The 15,507-nt window shown below is 42.8% G+C and overlaps 1 protein-coding gene across 4 annotated transcripts in view; it reads left to right on the forward strand.

Moving 5' to 3' along the window:
• Nucleotides 1–15,507, forward strand: part of atg7 (ATG7 autophagy related 7 homolog (S. cerevisiae)) — a 24,075-nt gene continuing 8,568 nt past the window's right edge. The window contains exons 1-18 of one of the 4 annotated variants that reach the window (XM_053866957.1): nucleotides 1–501; nucleotides 916–1,131; nucleotides 1,887–1,941; nucleotides 2,316–2,433; nucleotides 2,561–2,638; nucleotides 2,712–2,828; nucleotides 3,007–3,147; nucleotides 3,227–3,315; nucleotides 4,105–4,226; nucleotides 4,505–4,595; nucleotides 5,243–5,387; nucleotides 6,926–7,084; nucleotides 8,617–8,811; nucleotides 9,050–9,295; nucleotides 9,805–9,920; nucleotides 10,214–10,289; nucleotides 11,735–11,815; nucleotides 14,175–14,297. In XM_053866957.1, the coding sequence (XP_053722932.1) occupies nucleotides 954–1,131; nucleotides 1,887–1,941; nucleotides 2,316–2,433; nucleotides 2,561–2,638; nucleotides 2,712–2,828; nucleotides 3,007–3,147; nucleotides 3,227–3,315; nucleotides 4,105–4,226; nucleotides 4,505–4,595; nucleotides 5,243–5,387; nucleotides 6,926–7,084; nucleotides 8,617–8,811; nucleotides 9,050–9,295; nucleotides 9,805–9,920; nucleotides 10,214–10,289; nucleotides 11,735–11,815; nucleotides 14,175–14,297 (2,130 nt within the window). In that variant the 5' untranslated portion in view covers nucleotides 1–501; nucleotides 916–953. Of the gene's footprint in view, nucleotides 1,132–1,886; nucleotides 1,942–2,315; nucleotides 2,434–2,560; nucleotides 2,639–2,711; nucleotides 2,829–3,006; nucleotides 3,148–3,226; nucleotides 3,316–4,104; nucleotides 4,227–4,504; nucleotides 4,596–5,242; nucleotides 5,388–6,925; nucleotides 7,085–8,616; nucleotides 8,812–9,049; nucleotides 9,296–9,804; nucleotides 9,921–10,213; nucleotides 10,290–11,734; nucleotides 11,816–14,174; nucleotides 14,298–15,507 lie in introns of those variants that run through there. The other 3 variants (XM_053866956.1, XM_053866958.1, XM_053866960.1) reach the window with 3 other exon arrangements.

The following is a 15,507-nucleotide window of genomic DNA, read 5'->3' on the forward strand; positions in this document are numbered from 1 at the left end:
TCGGCTGGACCCAGATCCTCCGACAGGTTTTCCGGTAATTGTGAGACGGTGCCTTGACACTGGCATCAACGCCGTGAACGCTGTGTGCATGACTCGTTCGAATTCTCGGATGTACCGGCAAATATTGCATTGAACCGCGAGCAAACCCTTGTGCTCAGTTCGTTTGCATCACAAAGCTGAGATGGTCTTTGGTCCGCCTCCACATCACTCAGTCGGTGGTCTGCTGTGACTGCAACTAATGTGTGCAGCCAGCCTTCCCGACGGAATGAGAAGGAACGGCGTCTATAAATCTTTGTCAGTCTTCTCATGCATTATCGTGTGTGCGTTCTTGCTTCTATTCTGGCTCTTCGTATTTTACTCGATGCTCAAGGCTCCGTAAAGTGTGAAGACGATTGTAGCTAAGCTAAGCTAAGCTAACTGGGGTGCCTTGACAGCTACCCAGAGTCCTTTGCGCTGTTGACGTCTTCCGTGCTGGAGCGGTCAACCAGGAAGTCCCTTCTGGTGAGTTTGTGTTGAGAACCTCCTTTTCTTTGGCCGTCTATTAGGCATCATTTGATTTGTGCGATATGCCGTTGGTTAATCCTGTTAATCTGTTTTCAGTGTCATGCAAGTTTACGGTGGTCTGACTTGCGCTGTTTTGGTTTATGTCATTCTGCTCATATTCAAGCCTCTAACGCTCCTCTCCGTATTTACAACTCTAGGCTGAGTGACTACTTATCAAGTACTGGTTATGTATATTGTACGGAATAATGCTAATAAGGACGGAGCGAGTGCAGGCTGTTACCCATGAGTGAATTGTCTACCATACTTCCTGAGAACAGCTCGGTGCACACGTGCCTCTCCTGAATGGCTTGTTGTTAGTCATGTCCTGTACAAGTATTTCATGTTCTCAGTCTTGCAGCCGTTATTTTACAGTTCAAGTTAGATCTCACTGGGAGGACAACCAAGTCACAATGTCTGGCGACAGCAATGAAGCAGGGTCCTCCTCAGTTGAAGAAGACGCCAGGCTTCAGTTTGCCCCTTTCAGTAGTGCATTGGAGGCTGGATTCTGGCATCAACTTACCCAAAAGAAACTCAATGACTACAGGTTGGATGAGAGTCCTAAATGCATCAAAGGATACTACTATAATGGTAAGCTTCATGATGAAATTATCTGTGTCCGAAACACATCCTTTTACTGTATGCTAACTGTTTTAAATCTCTGATGTCACCTGACTGCCTCAGAGCTCCATTTTCTTCAGCCACTTCAAAGTCAGTCTTTAAAAGAACCCAGTTTGTGCATGTTTTTTTTTTCAATTATTTTCACACACCAATAGGGAGAATAGCATCTCATCAAAATAGCATTTTTAGTGTTTGCATTTCAGAGATACATAAAGTTTTCAACATCTCTGCCTTGGGCAGAACAAAGAAAGGAAGAGCAGGGCAGTAACTTTATTTTCCACCGATAACAGGATCTCTGCCATCGCTGCTCAATTTAACCCCTAACTGAAACTGACTGAGCAGTCTGTCATGTTACGAACACGACAGGGTTCTTTGACAGATGTGAAACAACGATTTCCTCATCTCACTTACCTACAAACAAATGGTGATGTTGGAGACAAAGTCGATGATTAAGTTTCATCATAGAAGGATTGGGCTTTCATGAGAGGGTGTTGTGTGTCTAACACGTGTAACAAAATGAAAATGTTTTTATCATGAGTTTGATTGTGATCATGTTTTTTGCCCATATTAACGAAAGAATACAGTCATTGTGGGTTTGTTTTTGTGGCTGACATTTCGATAATTTGTTGCTGACGATGAATTGCTCTGCTCAACATGAGAGAGTTAAATGCCCCCTGCATTGTCACTGAAGTAATTCTTCTGTCTCATATTGTTTTGTTTAATAGGGGACCCAGTTGGTTTACCAACCCGTCTGACTTTGGAGTTCAGTGCGTTTGATGTGTGAGTGAATGCACACCATCAGTATAAAGGCTTCGGGATGCTCCATATGACTCGTGACAAAAAAGCAGCTTATGTGGAAAATGATCGAGAGCATTGTCAACATTTTAGCTTGTGAATGGTTAAGGACAAATAACACTAGATGCTTGAGAAACTGCAGTACGACTATAGTGCCATTGTTATAGCAGACAGTTTGTGAAAGTGAACAAGACAGCCCTGTTAACACCCTGAAATGGGAATGTTTTGGACCAGTTATTCTTACTGCCTTGGCTCGTTACAGAAAGAGCTTTTAAATGTCATGCTTTATTACTGCTACATGGTGCTCTTTATCACAAAACGTAGAAATACTTCAACTAATTTGTAACATTTGTCCTTAGGGATGGTGCGACGCCTGTTCGTTGTTGTCCAGTCATGGGAAAGCTGTACAACACCAACACACTTGATGCATTTAAGACCACAGATAAGAAAGGTCTGTTGGAGAAGGAGGCTGAGCAGGTGAGTGACGCTGAAGACAAGTCCTCTCATTTTTGAAAACAGTTTCCATACTATTTCTTGAATTGATCAAATGAGTGAAGTTGATTAGTCAGATGTCTGTTGTTATTATATATTGTGTGTGTTACAGATGTGGGAATTAATTCAGTCTGGCTCTGCCCTGAAAGACCCTTCTGTCCTCTGCAGATTCATTCTGCTGACATTTGCAGTAAGTATGAGCATTAAAGCTGAAGTTGATTCGCAGACAGTACATTGCCTTTCTATTTGCATGTGTTTCTTAGGATTTAAAGAAATACCACTTCTACTATTGGTTTTGCTTCCCTGCACTTTGCTTCCCAGAGGGAATCAAAATCGTGCGGCAGCCAATGGTCATAGAGCAAGTCTTCTCTGAAAAACAGGTGGAAATCTGACATTTTTTATGCATTTAAAAATATTTTGTCATGTCATTTAGAAATCTGTATTTGTAAGCTTGGAACCAATTAAATAAATCTGTCCTGTTATTATTATTGAGCAGCGATCCATTTTGTATGTATCTTAAATTTGTCTGTGACTAAATTGATGTTACGTGTAAATTAGATCACAGCCCTTCAGGAAGCATACGATGGCCTTTGTGCCAGAAGGGCTACCTCTGCTGTGCCGTATTTCCTTCTGACATACACAGACGACGGTGTCAGAATGGCCTCATTCGATGAGTGGGGCACTTTCGCTAGAGATAAGGTGAAGCAAATGCTAAATTCAATTGTTTCTCATAATGAATGCATCAAGGTTGATCATTTTATTCCTATTTGGTGTTCAGGTTATTGTGGGTGTGTATGACCCTTGCACGCTCCCCCAACATCCTGGCTGGCCTCTGAGAAATCTACTGGTCCTCATGGCACACCAGCGGTACTGACCTCTATTGTGATTGTTTTGAAAAAAACCATGCACAAATTCAGGAAAATAAATTGGGTAAAAAAATGAAAGACTAATAATACACAAGTTTAGTTATTATCTTCATGCAAAACGCTGTAAAAACTTGCTTACACCATGGTTGCCTTGGATATTCAATAGACATTGGCTCCAGCCCTGGCTGTCGATCTCTGCTGCGTCCACGGCTATGTGTGAAAAGGACTCGCACTGAATGTATTGAGAGTTGCTTGTATGATAAGCACGTTCAAAACAGCAAACATGAACACAAGTCCTCCTGGGTGCTGGCTTTCACGCGTCACTTGTACAGTAAAATACACACCTGGTTGATTGACAACTTCAATCGTAAATCATGTTGAACCTGATGCAGTTTTGGATTTCTATGAGCATCTGTACTTTTATTTTATTTGAATGATTATTATTTTGTTTTTGTTCATTGCACGTTATTCCAAAGCTCTTTCCTAGCTGGTGGGATCCTCCTCACTGACCATGGCAATAAAGCTGATTCTGAAAAAGAGTGTCTATTAGAATACATGGTTGCAGTGGCACTTCAAACGTACACTCTGCAGTTAAGTAGAGCTCTCTGTATGACTATAACTGTCAGAAACAATTTCATTCCAACGTTCTTTTAACAACGGAAAAGCAATCCTGTCACCTCAGTGCATGACCTTTAGTTGTTTCAAAGTGCTTGTTATTACAGCTGATACTTCAAATGTCTACATGTCTGATTGTATGATCTGCTGCCCCCATTCCATTTGTCTGTATCAGGTGCTTTAAGATGGACACAGTGGAGGTGCTGTGTTTCCGAGACAGAACTCTACAGGGGAGTCGTTCCATTCAGCATAGCCTAATCTTTCAGGTCAAACTACCTGAACTTCCCATTAACGCAGGTAAGAAAACATCACGTCTGTTCTTCAGTCTTAGTACAAGAATGTGTAGTCTTGCCAATGAGCCAACCTAGTCATTACACAGCCATTACACTACCTTGTGAAATAGTAGGATGGGAATAATAACTGAATAAAAACTACAAAATATCCTAGTGAAAGGTTCAGAGGAGGCACCGCTCCCCAGACTGCTTATCCAAGCTAATGCTTGTGCGTTTATGAATAAATAGTCCTTTTTTATGAAAGAAATATGTTTTCTAAAGTATTGTTCCATGTTCTTGCAGGGTGTCCGAAGAGCGTTGGCTGGGAGAAGAATGCAAAGGGTGCCATGGGACCAAGAATGGTCAACCTCAGCGAATGCATGGATCCCAAAAGGTAGTAACAATGTTTCATGTTGTTGCTGGTTATTTCTCTTCCTCGATCCGTTTCCCCTACACTTGACTTTATACTCGGTCTGTCCATCCCGTACACTACCAGTTTTACTCTTTAACTGCTTGCATCAATAATCACGAACAAAGTCACGTGTATTCACATTTCTTTTCCTGGAGATTTATACTCAATTCAACTTGGCAGAGTTGTTGATGCTCAGGTTGCCATTGGGAGTGACTAGAAAGGACAATATCAGAAAAAAAGAGAGTTTGGAGAGGCCAGACTCAGGCAGCGGAGGGGGCTGACTTGTGTTGGCAATCCCTGATGGTAAAAGACTAAGAAGAAACGCGACACTATCTTTACACTTTATATGTAAGTGGTATTCACCACGAGATATTTTTAAACATCACTACCAGACGGCACATCCGTCACATGAAAATCAGATTCCTGGCAATGCTTTGTTCGCAAACGTGACGTGCGAATGCCATCTACAACACAGATCTGGGGGAAGAACACTATGGTGTCATTGTCTTTGTGAACCAGTATACATCACCTTGAGATGTATCAGTTGCTTTATAAGATGCTTATGTGTTCAACTAAGCACTGCCTGGTTGAATTTTACGTATGATGCAGATAAGGCTGAATATTTCCAGGCTTGCAGAGTCATCTGTGGATCTCAACCTGAAACTGATGCGGTGGAGGCTGGTTCCATCCCTGGATTTGGACAAGGTTGTAAATGCCAAATGTCTTTTGCTGGGAGCTGGCACTCTTGGATGCAACGTGGCCAGGACCCTCATGGTAAGATAAGTAAAAGTGAAATGGCCCTATTATGCATAACACACTTTACCCCACCAACTGACCTTTCTCACACGCGACAATAGCCGTGTCATCAGAGTACTTCTGGACATGACATGCTGTGTATCTATAAGCAAAGTCAGCAACGTAGAGTGTAAAGAGAAAGAGCGATGGTACTGCTCATCAGAGCCCCTGATACACAGTCCCCCAGCCGCACTGTGACCTCTGAGTCTCAATAGAGGATGCATGGGGTGGACATGCATATATGCAAACAGAGTCAAACCATGCGCCTTGTCCTCCCCACCTGGAGCTGTGCGACCCCTTCTCCTTGTACCCAGTAATGGCTCTCATGCCCCTCCGTATCTCACTTATTCTGCAGTGTCCTCTCGAGCCCCAATTTGTACTCCCTCCTGGCCCATTCCAAAGCTCTCCTCAGATGCTGTTGAGCAACCCTTGCTCCGTGTTGATCACCAGTGTTGAAAGCCTGTTTCTTCAACTTCAACAGATGCTTAGTTTGGAACAATGCTGTTTGGAAAGCAGTGCACTGTTTTCAGGGGCACTACCCATCAATGCAGAAATATATATGATCCGTTACACAGGCCACAACCTGATGCTACTGTCACTGCATCCTTCCCCTGAACCCACTAATATATTCCAATCGGTGGGTTCAAAATTCAAGAAAGAGCTGCAGTGGGTGTAGGCACACATTGATTCATCAATCAGGTGTCAGCTAAACAAGCAGCACCAGCCTGACAATTGTCAATTCAGTCTTCAAACACTCTATTGGTGTTTGAGTATGCTCCTGACTTGCTGCAACAAAAACCCGCTCCCTCTGTGGCCCGTTTGTGGATCACTTTGAGACGCCTGATAAATATCAAACAAAACGGAACAAGAAGACAGAAGAGCACTGTCACTCTGGACCGGTCTTGAATAGAAATGCCAAGTCCGCCCAGTCCCAGACAGAGACAACCCCGAGGAAAAATGTATTCCTGATGAGACTGAGCCCATAGCAATGTGGTCTTGAGCCGGTTTCGAGACCAAGACAGATCTCGAGTACTACACGTCTAGTGGTGACAAGTTCTGACTGTAGGCAGGGAATTTTCATTCCCCATTACAATTGACTGTACAAAAGGCTTGTGCCTCCACCTTTTAACCTTGTCCACGATTCGGCATCCAGGGAAGGGCTTCCTACTCTCCAGTGGGATCAGGTGTTTAAACCCACTGGATGTGCATCGTAAACCTAGGAAGTAATCCCTTGAGTACTTATACAAGCACATTTTCATCCACAAAAACACATAGCTACACCGACTGCCTACCAAGTCAGTCAGTGCATGTCATTTTAAAAACGGAACATTTGTACTAGCAAGTATTACATGTAAAGATGTGTGTACACTAATATGGTGCGTAAATGTTGGACATTGTGGCAAAAGATGAATTAAAGTCACATGAGTGCCTTTGTTTTTGTAGTAGTTGGTGTTTTGACCTGACTAAACTACTGTAATACAAACAAAAGATTGATTGATTTGTTTATTGCTCTTCAGGGGTGGGGAGTCAGGAACATCACTTTTGTTGACAACGCAAAGATTTCGTACTCTAATCCAGTTCGGCAACCGCTTTATGAGTTTGAAGATTGTCTCGGAGGAGGGAAGTCCAAAGCCTTGGCAGCCGTGGACCGTCTTGTCAAAATCTTTCCTGGTGTGGTAAGTACATGTATAGTCTTGTGCAAGCTACAGGTCTCGGATTTGTCATGGGTGAAATGCAATTTAGCCTTTTGCTTCCTCACCAAACCTTTTGAAAGAATTGTTCTGTCTTCATAATCATGAAGAAAATGAAGAGTCAAGCAGTCGGCTCAGTGAAGTTTGTGCTTTCAATATTTATAACCAAATCAAGACGCCACTTTGTTTTGCTACCTTATTAAAGTACTTAAAACAACCCAGCAGGGATATGTTTGGGAGCAAGCTTTGGTCCTCTGAGGGCAGCTCTGTGAAGACAGAATAGATTGATGTCATTAGCCGCTTCGTGCTGATACATATACATTATTGATATTTCTGTCATGCATTTCTGAGAAGTAGGAGATTTCAGGTAAACAAAATCACAATCCTTGGTTGTGTCCTATTTCAGTTTGGTTTTTTTTTAATACTGAGGTTCCACCAAGTGTTTTCATTCTCCTCCAAGAACTTGTGTATATCACTGACTTGACTTGAAACAGGGATGAAATCTGCTCCAGAGCAGCCTTGTCCCTCGAATCGCCTTGGTCAAAGACGTCATCTGACTGATGAGCCCTGATGTAATTTGCATGAAATTTGAGATGGATTTTATGCCAACTACTGTTGGCCCAGAATGAGAGAAAGTGTGAGGTCCCTTGCAAATATTCAGAGATAATCACTCATCGAGTGACATTTCATCAGCATGATGACAGTTGGGCTCTCTGCACTCTTTATCGCACAAGATGTTGTTTTCTGCTGAGTAAGTACCCTAGAGAAACCAAAATGCTTTCCTCTCGAGCAGCTTAAATGCAATCCCAACTGTCCCACCTGAAGGGCCGTTTCAGCTTCATGGTAAAATCTCAACTCTGGAATGGTGTGCCCGGGGAGATCCAAAACACACGTGCACCCTCGCTTTTAAATCTCTGCGTCTTGCATCTATGTAACTGCCTCCTAACATTTCTTTAGTTCTCGCTCACTGGTCATCATCTTTGTGGTCTGGCTCGTTGTGGTCTCTTCGCTGTTGGGCCTGTAAGGCACTTAGTGAACAGCATTCTAAAAAGTGCCGAATAGAAAAGGCTTTATTGTTATTGTTATTACTTATTCATTATTGCCTTTACTTAAAAGTACTGTACAGTACTGTTGGCACATAGCATCGAAGACCTGTTGGTGGCGAGGAAGCTGGAGGTTCACCAAAGTAGCAGGAGCAATATTTATCACGTTTAAGTTGCTTTTTACACAAGAATACCTTTTGACTTCTAACGGTGTAGAAACACACTGTCGTCCCCCACACACCAGCATTATTCACTCAAAACTTACTCTGGTGTCTGTCCAGTCTGGGTGATGTGTGCCATTTAGATGGAGAGCAGCATATGCAAAGGACCTGCTCACTACTACAGAATGAAATGCCTCCAGCCTCTCATCCATCACAAGCTAGATTTGTTAATGCCTTTGCACAGCCTGGACTCAGAGTTGCTCAGAAATGTGAGCGAAGAGTGACCCTCTCTTCATCATTGTTTGTCTCCTAGCATGCAGAAGGTTTCAATATGAGCATCCCAATGCCCGGCCACCCTGTGAACTTCTCTCAAGCCACTCTGTCCCAGGCTCAGAGGGACACTGAGCACCTCGAGAAGCTTATTTGCCAACACGACGTGGTGTTCCTGCTAATGGACACTCGGGAAAGCCGCTGGCTACCTACAGTCATCGCTGCAAGCAAGAGAAAGGTAATGTCTTGGCAAGGAAGTCATTTATGTCATTCACACGTCAATGTGGGAATCAATTCCTAACGTGCAGCAGGTTTGACTTCAATTGAATTTTCTAACACTTAACCCACAGAACAACTTAGCCCTTCAACTGCGTTTTGAAACATGTCGTGGGAGCCATACTCGTTTTCCTCACAAGCCTTGCGTACCGTTAGTCGTGCTCATTTTTTTTTTAAATACTTGTTGCTCTGCACTGCAGCTGGTGGTGAATGCTGCGCTTGGCTTTGATACGTTCGTTGTGATGAGGCACGGCCTGAAGAAACCCACTGCCACTCCAGATGTTACCGCAGCGGGAGACTCATCCCCCTCCTGTTCTTCAGCCTCTTCTTCGTCCTCGACACCAGCCGGATGTGTCCCTACTGCTGTTGGCTCGTCTTTGTTTTCCAATATCCCCGGACACAAGCTCGGGTGCTACTTCTGTAATGACGTTGTTGCTCCAGGAGATGTAAGGAATATTAATATTCATGAATGTTCATCACGTTAGATGACGCAGTTAAATATGTGCTTTCCGGCAAACAGTGACTGCATGAGCACCTGTTTGCTACGCTATTTAGTTACGATGCAACAGTTTAAAAATAGAGAGTTTGCAAAGTGGAAGTGGAAGCGTGGTAACTGATGTTGCAAATTAAAAACAAACATCTTGTTACAGATATGGCATTTCATTTCATTGAATACAAGTGGGGTGTCTAGCGTATACAGTAGTTTGTCTAGCTTTGCTGGTAAAAGGCGTCTTAACTGTTTTCATAACTTGTTTTTGCAGAGCAAAAGTTTTCTCTGTGTTCTGTGACACTACAGTATAAAGAATGAAAACATGCAATACATTGAGGGGTCGATGTACTTCATAGAGGGAGACTCTATCAATCCAGAATATTTTATGAACTAAAGTTACATGGAATGGAAGTGATGACATTATATGAACAGGCTCCTGACCTTTACACAACTGCTCCCAAACAGTCCACCAGGGATCGAACCCTGGATCAGCAGTGCACAGTAAGCAGACCTGGTTTGGCCATGATTGCTGGAGCTATGGCTGTTGAGATGATGGTGTCCATTCTGCAACACAGTGAAGGGTAAGGGCCTCTGCTATTCACTGCTGGATGGATTATTAGATCAGGATATACTATTGACTGTTTTTCACAATATTCGATGTTTGCATTTTGTCAGACATAAAACTGTCATCTAATGGGATTTTAATGGTATCAACTGTTTCTGTTTTTTTTGTTATTACTTTTGTTATTTTAATTAATACTTTTTTCTTTTCTTTTATATCGTTGTATAATTGTTTGATTGTATGATAGCAAAGCAGTAATGGAAGATTCTTGTGTCTTTTTAATGTGTGCAAGTGTTTGTGTTGTTCATCCAGAGGCTATGCAGTGGCGAGCAGCAGTGATGACAGAATGAATGAACCGCCGACGTCCCTCGGCCTGGTGCCCCATCAGGTCAGACTCAGATTTGGATCGCTGAGCTTTATCTGACAATTTCTTCGAACACCACTTCTTTTGCCTGTGTCCAACCTGACCACCGAGATTGCATGCATGTTGTTTTTCTTTTTTTTTATAATTCTTTGAAGTCTGTTGTCTGTTGTGGCTGTTGGGAAACCCGTCAACAGCTGGTCTGAAAACAAAATATGGGTCAGCATTAAAAATGAAAAAAATCAGACTGAAGTCAAGGTGAAAGTGGCAGGCCCCTGAACTATGGAATCACCTACCCTTGCACATTCGACAGGCATCTTCCTGTTTTTAAATGGCATCTCTTTAGCCTGGCTTTTATTGAATGACTCATTCTTTGTTGTCTAGTTCTTTTACCTTCTTGTAATTTTGTCTATCACCGCACGTGCACCTCTGTCCCTCGACTCAATGTACAGCACTTTGGTCAACTTTGTTGCGGAAAGTGTGCTGAATAAATAAATTGGATTAGATTGGTTGCTAAATCCCTAATATCAGACTCAGCACAAATGGATGCTGCTTAGCAATCCAGACGGTTCACATCTTTGTGTTTCTCACCTTGAGCATTTGCATCATCATCAGTATTCATCACACTGGCAGTCTGTGTCTGCCCAGTGCTACAGTTTCTCATGGCATTTCCAAAGTAGAAAGTGGGAAAGGCATGCAAGTATACCATCTCTGAAGAACCCAATGCAAGCCAAAAAATCGATTCGGTCTCAAATTCAACGTTTGGAATTTTCCTTCAAATGTGTTTTCATACTGCTGAGAAATGAGAAAAGTGTTCAATTAAAACCCTTTCTTGACCTATTAAGTCAGACTTTTCAACTCATTTTCTTTCTCTAGTCCACTTTTTCATGAAGTTGTCTGACTCACCCACTCAACATTGTGTTTGTGTCACGATGATGACACACGTCAGTGAAGGCCTTCAAATTGTCCGATGACAATGTTTCTTTTTGATACACCATTCCCTTGTTATAGACTCTACTTACAAATCAAGATGTTACTCCTCAACCAACTGCTCAGGCCGTCTCTACGTAGAGCAGCAATTCTTTCTCTCGGATCCTCCGAGAGCTCTTTGGCATGAGTCTCAGAGCTGTCGCGCCAGATGTGTTCTCTTTCTCCAAATCATACCGCAGACCTTGGGACTACTTTACATCGTGTCAAACAAAACAACGTGTCTTTTCTTCAGTGTGTCAAGGACAATAGTGTGAACGTTAGCATCAAGTATTACATATTTACAAGTGCAAACTAATTTGCATTGCAGACATGTCACTTATCGCTGAGCGTATGTCCTGCACAGTGCCACCAGAGGGCGTCCTTTGCATTTGTTTTCGTCGTCCGCGCTGATCGAGTTTGCTTTCATGTAAAAGTCATGTTCCTGACTGCATTTGGCCTTATCACATTGCACTTTTTTTTAATGATGAGCATTTCTTCCACAGATCCGTGGTTTTCTCTCACGGTTTGACAACGTGCTCCCTGCCAGCCTTGCCTTTGACAAATGCACAGCCTGCTCATCCACTGTAAGTGAATCGACCTTTATGTGTTTGTGATATGTTGTGTTTTCAATCATCCCAAAACTACTAAGAGAGTATAGGCATTTTAGATGACTTGAGTCAACTCAAAAGCATATGCTGTCAATCAGGCAGCAGTTCCCAGAGTGTGTGTCTGCATGTGGATGGAACCATTGGATGGTGGGTTGTTGGAAAGTCCTGCTTCTTGTCAACTGCCCCATCAGGAAACAAAGTCATTGTGTGATTAGCCACCTCTTGATCTGGGTTTAATCATTTATTTTGAATGTGTTTAATACCGGAAATGTTTATTTCTGTTTAAGGGGGCGGTTCCAAACACAGGGAGCAAGAGTCGTACTGAGTAGAGAGGCTGCTTCACTGTTTTTTGCCCTCTGTTCTCAAAGCCCTCTTTGTATCTATGAAGAGGTCATTAAGCTGCAGCTTTATCACCTTCATGTGAAACCCAGAGGGGTTAGCAGGAGGCAAATCGCCAGGGGAGGAGGGACAGAGGCACCCTAAAAGTTTCAAGTGTCTCCACCATCATGGCTCCTCAAAACCTTATTATCCCACCTCGGGGTGTCATGTGTCTGCGGCTGATGAGATTATTCAGTTCGAGCAGGGAGTTCATTTGTGTTGCAGAGGCATCGTGTAAACCTGTGCAATGTCAGACAATGAATTACATGTGCGGCAAAGATTATGAAGCGGTGAAAGTTTGGATTCTGTTCATCTCACCCACATGTTTTCCTCACCTGTGCCTTTTAGAGAATTTCTTGAATAAAAGCAGAGTAATGTTGTGATTTCTCTGGTCAGTTTCACCCCTCAGTGCTGTCTTACGTTTTCCAATGTTCCCCACTTGTGACCCCACAACTGCCATGGCCAGTGTGTCCCTGAGTCTATTCCTCCCTGTGAAATGTGCTTGTGCCTTTAATGTCTACAGTGTGTGTCCGTGGGAGTGCCTGTAATTCTGTGTGCTGCAGTCAGCTGTGTGCTGCCAGGTCGCTATGGAAACAAAACAATTCAGCCCCTGTCTGGGCTGGAGGGGTTCCTGTGGTGTTGGGGCTTTTTTTTTTCACAATGTTAGTGTGTTTGTGTGTTGGTTCTCGTACTCTGCCTGTGTCAGTTAGTCAGTAAAACTATGGAGTGGAGGGTAAATCTCTGCTGTGCTGGCACAGTAGAAGACTACTATTCACTTACTACTCCAACTAACACTTTCAAGAGACTTGACAGCAACTCCTTTGCAAAGGGTTGTCCCAAACTGAAGCAGTCGGCAGACAAGCACAGACACCTACATGCATAAATACTGCACCTACATGCATTGTTGTACGAAGTTGGTTCACTAGAATTACACCGCTAAATAAATGTAAACCTAGTCCTAAGTGAATCAAATTCAAGCTGTGTTTCACAAAACAAGACCCAGAAATGAGACTTTGTGGTTTTTTGAAGGTATGCAAATGGCAAGCGCTGATACCAACACCATCAAAACAGAGGAAAAAGGTTCACAAGACAGTGGTGAGGAGGCATCAATGCCTGCCACGGCTTACCCGAACACACAAATGTGTCGTACAGCTGGCCCTTCTCAAGAGAGTTTTACATTGCATTGAAATTACAGAGGAGTGTTCATCTTTGGTCCTTTATGTTCAGACACTTCATCCTCTTACAGTAGACGATAGTCCGAGTCATCGCTTCCACAATGACTTCCTTTGTTTCCATGTACCATGTAACCTCAAAAACTGTTGACAAATCCCTCGTTGTTGGCTGATATCACCACTACCACTAGGCTTCAGTGCACCGCACACTGGTGTTTGGACCCTGCAGTGAAATCACAAGATGGCACAGACCTTTGACCCACTTATGAGAACCTCATCACAATCACACTCTATTTTAGGGTCGTATCTGCAAACGAAATTCTATTGAGTTTTTGTATACACTAAATGAAAATTAAAAAGTACTTCTTCTTTCTAATTATGTATTGGTTGAATGAATGAATATTCATTTCAATCCATGCATCAAACATCCATACAACAACAACTTATTCATGATTAACTTGAGCTGAGAGATCGTGTGTGAGTGCCGTGGTTCACAGTTGGAGGGACATTAGCCTGAAGAGCTCGAAAGGTCCTGGTTTCATGCTGGGCTTTGGTAGTCACTTGGGATCACTATTGATTTGTTTCATTTCTTTGTGTGAGCTGACTATTACTTCCCGACTTCTGCGCTCGCTGTGTGCTTTTTCATAGAGTTACTCAAGTAGTGGAAGAGAACACCCTTAATACTGCTCTGAGCCTGCTGTGGATGGTACAATTTTTGTATCATTTTGGTTCACACCTTCACAACGTGAATATTTCTGCAACAGGAAGTTTCTTGTTTCTTCCAGGTCATCAACCATTATGAGAAAGAAGGGTTTGACTTCCTCGCCAAGGTTTTTAATTCGTCTCATTCATTCCTTGAAGACCTCACTGGGCTGACACTGCTGCATCAAGAGACTCAGGCTGCAGAGGTAAGCCATGCATTATGGCTTATATACTGAGTGGAAGAAACACTGTATAAATATATTACAGTCAAACTATTCAAAAATAATATTTGTTAGTTCAAACTTATACTGACCTTTTTAAGCTCATCATAATTGTATTGTTATGATATTGTCTCTCAAGTAATGTTGTGGGAAAACGTGAATTATTTGTCTTTTTTCTTTCTTCATAAATGTTAGGTAATTGTATCCCATGCTTGTGACTGTTGTGACTTGTTTACCGGATGGTTGTTTTTAAAGGTTAAGAGGAAATGAGGACTTCCTTGGCCGTTGGTTGGTTGTGTTGTGCGATTACTGTGCTGTGCAGAAAGTTCAAGTTTATAAAACGTGGGGTTGAGGAAAGAGCGCTGCAAAGACGAGTGTGAAAGGCAGTGACTTGGACGCTGTTTCCATCACATGCTTGACTGACTGAATGACGTTCACACTGCCATTAAGACAGTAAAACATCTGCAGCGATGGCCCTACTGTAGCACTGGATTTCTGCATCCATAGAGCTGTTTGAGCAGTTGTTCCCACTCTCAGTCGTGTTCACTTAAAGATCATCTTTTTTTTTCCACGAAGCAAACATCTTGGTAGTTTGCTCTGAACTCTGTTCCTGCCCATTTCTTGCCGTCATGTTTGCATGCACTGTGTGACCCGAAGTGATCAATGATATTCCTCTCAAATACTGAGTTTTCATAATAATTACTGATGGTATAACAACAGAACAAAAACGTACTATGGTCATTGCATGAAAATGTAAATGCTCTTTTTAAGCGGCCTGTGCCCTACTCCCTTGCGGGACCGTGTTGGTGACCCCTGAATTACGTGGTCTGAAATCTCATCTTAATCTTTGTCCGTTCCGAGCCACAGCACAAACGGTGAGGCTCAGTGCATCAAAATGGAATCATTTGGTCCTTGTCCTGTTTCACACATTTCATACAAATCTTGTTCAAGATAACTTGTAGGCTAAAATAGGAAAGCAGTTGGACAAACCAAATGTCACCAGAATATGTGAAATGCTCCAACATCCGTGAAACAAAAAGCAAAAACTACAAATGGAAGCGGGGTGGATTTCCTCGAGGCTCCCCTCAGACATGTGACAGCCGGAGCTGAGTGGACGGTGGGGGATGGTTTCCTTTCCTGCCCAAATTTTCTCTCTCTGACAACAAGACGTTTGGTGGGATGGAAAGGTTAGTTC

This window comes from Synchiropus splendidus, chromosome 6, assembly GCF_027744825.2.
Source record: "Synchiropus splendidus isolate RoL2022-P1 chromosome 6, RoL_Sspl_1.0, whole genome shotgun sequence".
Taxonomy (NCBI): Eukaryota; Metazoa; Chordata; class Actinopteri; order Syngnathiformes; family Callionymidae; genus Synchiropus; species Synchiropus splendidus.